The 5,158-nt window shown below is 46.2% G+C and overlaps 1 protein-coding gene across 3 annotated transcripts; it reads left to right on the top strand.

Annotated features, from left to right (window-relative positions):
• Positions 1–1,544: 1,544 nt before the first annotated feature.
• Positions 1,545–4,859, top strand: gpr185b (G protein-coupled receptor 185 b). Of its 3 annotated transcripts, none has more exons than XM_030161589.1 (2): positions 1,545–1,798; positions 3,561–4,859. In XM_030161589.1, exon 2 carries the CDS (start codon positions 3,563–3,565, stop codon positions 4,631–4,633), a length of 1,071 nt encoding a protein of 356 aa, XP_030017449.1. In that variant the 5' UTR covers positions 1,545–1,798; positions 3,561–3,562; the 3' UTR covers positions 4,634–4,859. The 3 variants fall into 3 exon arrangements, with proteins under 3 accessions (XP_030017449.1, XP_030017450.1, XP_030017451.1); XM_030161590.1 differs by lacking the exon at positions 1,545–1,798 and adding an exon at positions 1,827–1,937; XM_030161591.1 differs by lacking the exon at positions 1,545–1,798 and adding an exon at positions 2,510–2,720 and having other exon boundaries at positions 3,726–4,859.
• The last annotated feature ends 299 nt before the right edge of the window (positions 4,860–5,158 follow it).

A 5,158-nucleotide genomic window follows, 5' to 3' on the forward strand; every position in this document is an offset into this window, starting at 1 on the left:
AAACACAAAAAATTTTTTTTTCAATGCACTACATAAAAAGTGGATCACATATTATTTGATTTTTTCATCCTGGCATATGTCAGTGATTAACTCCAACATTGGTTAATTTCCATAATTATTTTTGGCGCTAGGTCAAATGTTCAAAAATACTAGCGTCTGTCACCAAGTGTGCCAAAAATGCACACCTATTAAACTTCCAACTATTAAATATTATATTTTGATTTATTTTTCTGCTCTAATTCGATTTTATTTTTGTAAATCAACGTCAGCCCTAATCATACATATCAAATAGAAGAAATAGTGCGTTTTAGGCACACTTGGGAGACAGATGCTAGTCTTGTAATTTTCTTTTGTTTACAATGTGCAAATTTTAGTTGGTGGCCAGAATGTTTAAGATCATGCAAAAATGAACAACTTTTGAATTCTAACCTTATTTAAATTGTGAAAAATAATATGAAGTTTTTTTAAAACAAAGTGCAAAGTGTGTTTAAAAGGTACACCCGGATACCAGAGGGTTAAATTACAGATTTTTTTTTTTTTTTTTTTTTTAACAGTGTAGAGATAAACATAGAAACTTACAATAGTAAATACAAGAAGTTTGAATGAGTTTCTTAGTTATATTTTGTGCTTATCATCAATATATCCAGTTGTTTAACTGACAAATATGGATTTAGTTCAGTATTGTATGTTACATCAGATTGATTCAATTGGATGGTAAATGTATATACAGTGAAAGTACATAAACATCCTCAGTCCTGGGTCTGATCATATTTGGGGTGCAGTGTTTTGTTTTGTTTTTTGTCATGAGTCCACAGATGATGCAAAGCAACAGCAACGCTTCCCAGTTTCCAGTAGCTGCTGAACCTCCACGTGTGGTGACACATATGGGCCTATAGCCGGTGCATATGTGTGCGCGCGTGCACGTGGGCAATGCAGTGAGATGCCCAGCAGAGCTCGAGATTACATAACAGCATCCATCCCGCCTTATAGTAGCTGGTGTGACTGGCTGCGCGCTGCAGACACACACCTTGGATATTCTGCGCATGTATGCACTGCACGAGAATTAAAAGGGGATTGTAATGAGTTATAGCGGAGTTTTTTTTGTTGTTGTTTTTTTTTAATTGATGGCGCAATGTATGGTGGAATAAAGGGGGTTGTTTTTTTTTTTATTTTTATTTTTTTTTTATCTATTTAGTGAATTTGGGGTCTAAGTCAAAGTGTCCGTGTGGTTGTGGGGGTATCAGTCAGTGTGACGCTCTAACCCTTTGTGTCACCTGCACGTGCAGTGCGTTTGCAAGTGCGGAAGTAAAAACATAAAAACATATAATCGACGAGAAATAAGAAGTCAGACTAATGATAGTAATCCGCATAGTTAGTAGCTGTGTTACCTTCAGTGGAGCAGATTTTATTAGTTCATTATCCCTCTCTCTCTCTCTCTCTCTCTCTGTGATTCACACACCGACATGATGACGGTGACTGGAGGAGCGGAGACTTCTGACGTCAGACGAGGAGAATGACAAGCGCGTCCAATGAGGGGCCGAGGATGTGCAGCGCGAGGACGGAGCTGCCGACAGAAGGCTAATAACCATGCCAACCGAGGAATATAGCGCGCGCCGCTGACTGGGGAGAAAAAAAAGGGGAGAAAAAAGAAAGAGTGAGAGAGAAAGAGAGAGAGGGGGGGGAACCCTGAAAAAGAGAAAATATTCTAAACTACACCTGCAAAGTGGAGGAAGAGGGGATACTGGAAGAGAAGTGTTCGTTTCCTGCAGGGGGGAAGAAGAAGAACACCAGGGAGCTGGTAATGTTCTCTCCTTTTTTTGTGGCGTGGTCTCCCCTCCATCCCATCTTCTCCCTCCTTCCTTCCTTCCTTTCTTCCTTCCCTCTCCCTCTCTCTGGCTCAGGGTCTGCACTGCTGCAGCTCAATGAAACTGATGGAGGTATTTATTATTAGTCTGTTCTAAAAAAAAAAACCCGCACGCGAGGCTGTTTGCATTTTAGTATAGACTGGGACAGGTCGCTGCACGCGCCAATGCTGCGGACGCCTCAGTGTTGCATGCGCTCCCGTTACCGCAGGGTCGCGAGCCCCTTAGCTGCGGGGGTTTCTGGCGGAGCTGTCCCCGCCGCTGATGCCTCTGCCGCTGCCGGTGGTGCTGGTGGTGCTGGTGGTGGTGGTGGTGGTGTTGACCTTCCCCGGCCGTTTGCAGTCATTGAATGCGTGTGCGCGTGTTTGTATGTGCGTGCGCGAGAGCATGAAAATAAGAGAGGGGAGACATGGGAAATAAAGGGGCGGAGGTGAAGGAGGAAGGGTGGGTGTGGGGGGGTTGAGGTGTGAGGGGGGGAGATTTTTTTTTGTGAATGAAGCTCCATATCCTCATGGCGCGCGCGCTCTGGCAGCTCGGCTGGGTGAGCTAAAATTAGCCTCGTGCCGTTTTTTTTTTTTTTTTTTTTTTTTTTCCTGTCTGCGTGCGGCAGCAGCAGCATATGTTGAATGAGATTAGAATCCGAATTAACAAGGCTGCAAATGCAAACGCGTGCGCACACTCACGCACGCACGTATGTCTGGGCAGGCGCTCAGTGGTGAACAGGACAGCAGCTACCACCGCGCCGTGCCCCAGGACGTCATGCACCATTTTTAGAGATGCTCTAAAAATAGAAATTGTTGATGATGGTTTTGACTGTTTGGAAAGTGAGCATCTTCTCCTGCATACGGCTTCATTTAGGTAGGAATGCATCAGATTTCACCTTGTGTAGGATTTTAATGGTTTGTTTGTTTGTATTTCTTTGGCTGCAAGGTCTTGCTTTGTAGCCAAAGATGAACCCAAAATGGAAGGAATAGTGTTTCATTTCATTCCTCCTGTGAGTGTGTGTGTGTGTGTGTGTGTGTGTGTGTGTGTGTGTGCGTCCACACCTGCTATTGTTGCTGCAAATTACCTGTCAGTGTGGTGCGTGGGAGCTGCTGGTGACGTGCATGCTTGGGGTCAAGTGCATGGTTGTTTTCGAATGAATCAGTGGCGGACTAGTGAAAAATGGGGCTAACGTCTCCCATGTCCCTTTATTAAAAGGACTGGCTTTTCCTCTGTCTTCGTTTGTCCTGTTTTGTTCTTCGTGTCTCCTTCTCATCTCCTCATCTCCACTTTTCCATCCTGTCTTCATTTTGGGCTTCTTCAGCTTCTCATTTCTCAATCTCCTGTCTCCTGGATCTTTTCACTATCTCTCCTTTCATTCACGTGTCATTTGTTCTCATTCATCTTCATTTTCTTGTCTTGTTTTTTGTCACGTATCTGTCCTGGGGCTTCATTTTCAATCACTTCAGTCACTTTCTCTACTTTAAGCCTCATGACTCATTAGGTGTTTTATCAACTCTTCCATTTTTGTAAACTTCCATTTCCTGCTCTTTGTTTTCCCCTCCTTCCCTCATCCATGTGTATTCCTCAACTTTCTTTAGTCCCTCATCTGATCAGTTCCTCATTCCTTCTCACCCATCTTTCCTCTTCTTTCCTCCGTTAATAGATTTCCACTGTTTTCTACCTTCCTTCCCTGTTTCTCTCCTTTTCCTCCAGCTATGATTCTCTCCTTGGCCGCAGCGGTAGCCATGAGTAGCGGCAGCAGTAGCAGCCTCAACTCCTCCTCCCCCCTCGACCCCTTTGACTCTTCCACCTCCTGGAGCCTGTCAGAGGACCCCTCCAATTCCTCCTCTGAACCTGTTGTGCGAACTCTCACTCCAGACCTTCAGCCAGCGACCACTGCTGTCGCTGTCCAGGAGGTGAGCCCCTGGGACATCGCACTCTGCGTAACCGGGACGCTAATCTCCTGCGAAAACGCCCTGGTGATCGCCGTGCTCTTCTACACGCCGACCCTCCGCGCTCCAATGTTCATCTTGATCGGATCGCTGGCGGTGGCAGACCTTCTGGCCGGGCTGGGTCTCATCTTGAACTTTGTCTTTGCCTATTTGGTCGACAGCTCGGTGGAGTTTGTGACACTCTTGTCAGTTGGACTGCTTATCTCAGCTTTCTCAGCGTCTGTCCTCAACATTCTCGCCATCACAGTGGACCGTTACTTATCACTGTATAATGCCCTGACGTACCACACCGAACGGACAGTCACCTTCACTTACGTCATGGTGGTCTTCATTTGGGTGTCATGCCTAACGCTTGGTTTACTACCAGCGCTCGGCTGGAACTGTCTAAAGGATGAGTCCACGTGCAGCATTTGCCGGCCCGTCACTAAAAACAACGCTGTGGCGCTTGCCGTCACCTTCCTTCTGGTCTTCGCCCTAATGATGCAGCTCTACCTACAAATCTGTAAGATCGCCTTCCGCCACGCGCAGCAAATTGCCGTGCAGCACCAGTTTGTGGCCATTTCCACCACTAAAGGTGTCTCCACACTGTCGGCCATCCTGTGTGCCTTCGGGGCATGCTGGCTGCCGTTTGCCATGTACTCCATTGTGGCCGACTCCAGCTACCCCGTAATATACACCTACGCCACGGTCCTTCCAGCCACCTGCTGCTCTGTGATCAACCCCATCATCTATGCGTTTCGAAACCCGGACATCCAAAAGTCGCTATGGATGGCCTGTTGTGGGTGTGTCCCATCCAACCTCTCCCTCAGACCAAGGACCTCCAGTGACGTGTAGCAGGGAAGGCCGGTTTCTATTTGGCATGATACTTGACGCCGAGCCAGGATTGTTAGAGGAATAGAAGGAACAAGAGAGCTGAAGGGTTGAAAGGTGGAAGGATGAGGAAAGTTGACTTCCTCTGCTCCTCATATCAGGGCTGGTAGGCTGATGGCAAACGCCCGGTTGGCCACAGTAAACATGGCAGACAAGGTAAAGGGCAAGGAGAGTGCATGGTCAAAAAAAAGATAGAGCTGTTGAAGATCATGTACTGTTTTAGGACAGTGATGGAGATGGCGTGAAACCAACTGCAAAACCTGATTAATATATCCTCATGGATGATTGTAGGAGTTGCAGGGGGTGTGTCAGGTGACTTTTTCAACTGACCTCCTTTAGGGTATGAGAAGTGAGGCCTACTTCTCATGAGTAGCATATATGTGAAGGTGGGATTTAGGAATGATTATCCTAAATCTCCATATAGGACCTGAGCTTTGGGAAGCACTGCATGGTTATGCAATCAGACAGAGTGAAACAGTTTTAAGATAA

This window comes from Sphaeramia orbicularis, chromosome 18 (genome assembly GCF_902148855.1).
Source record: "Sphaeramia orbicularis chromosome 18, fSphaOr1.1, whole genome shotgun sequence".
In the NCBI taxonomy this organism is placed as follows: Eukaryota; Metazoa; Chordata; class Actinopteri; order Kurtiformes; family Apogonidae; genus Sphaeramia; species Sphaeramia orbicularis.

Coding starts and splice junctions, on each gene's coding strand:
- gpr185b (XM_030161589.1), top strand. CDS start 3,563: ATGATTCTCTCCTTGGCCGCAGCGGTAGCCATGAGTAGCGGCAGCAGT.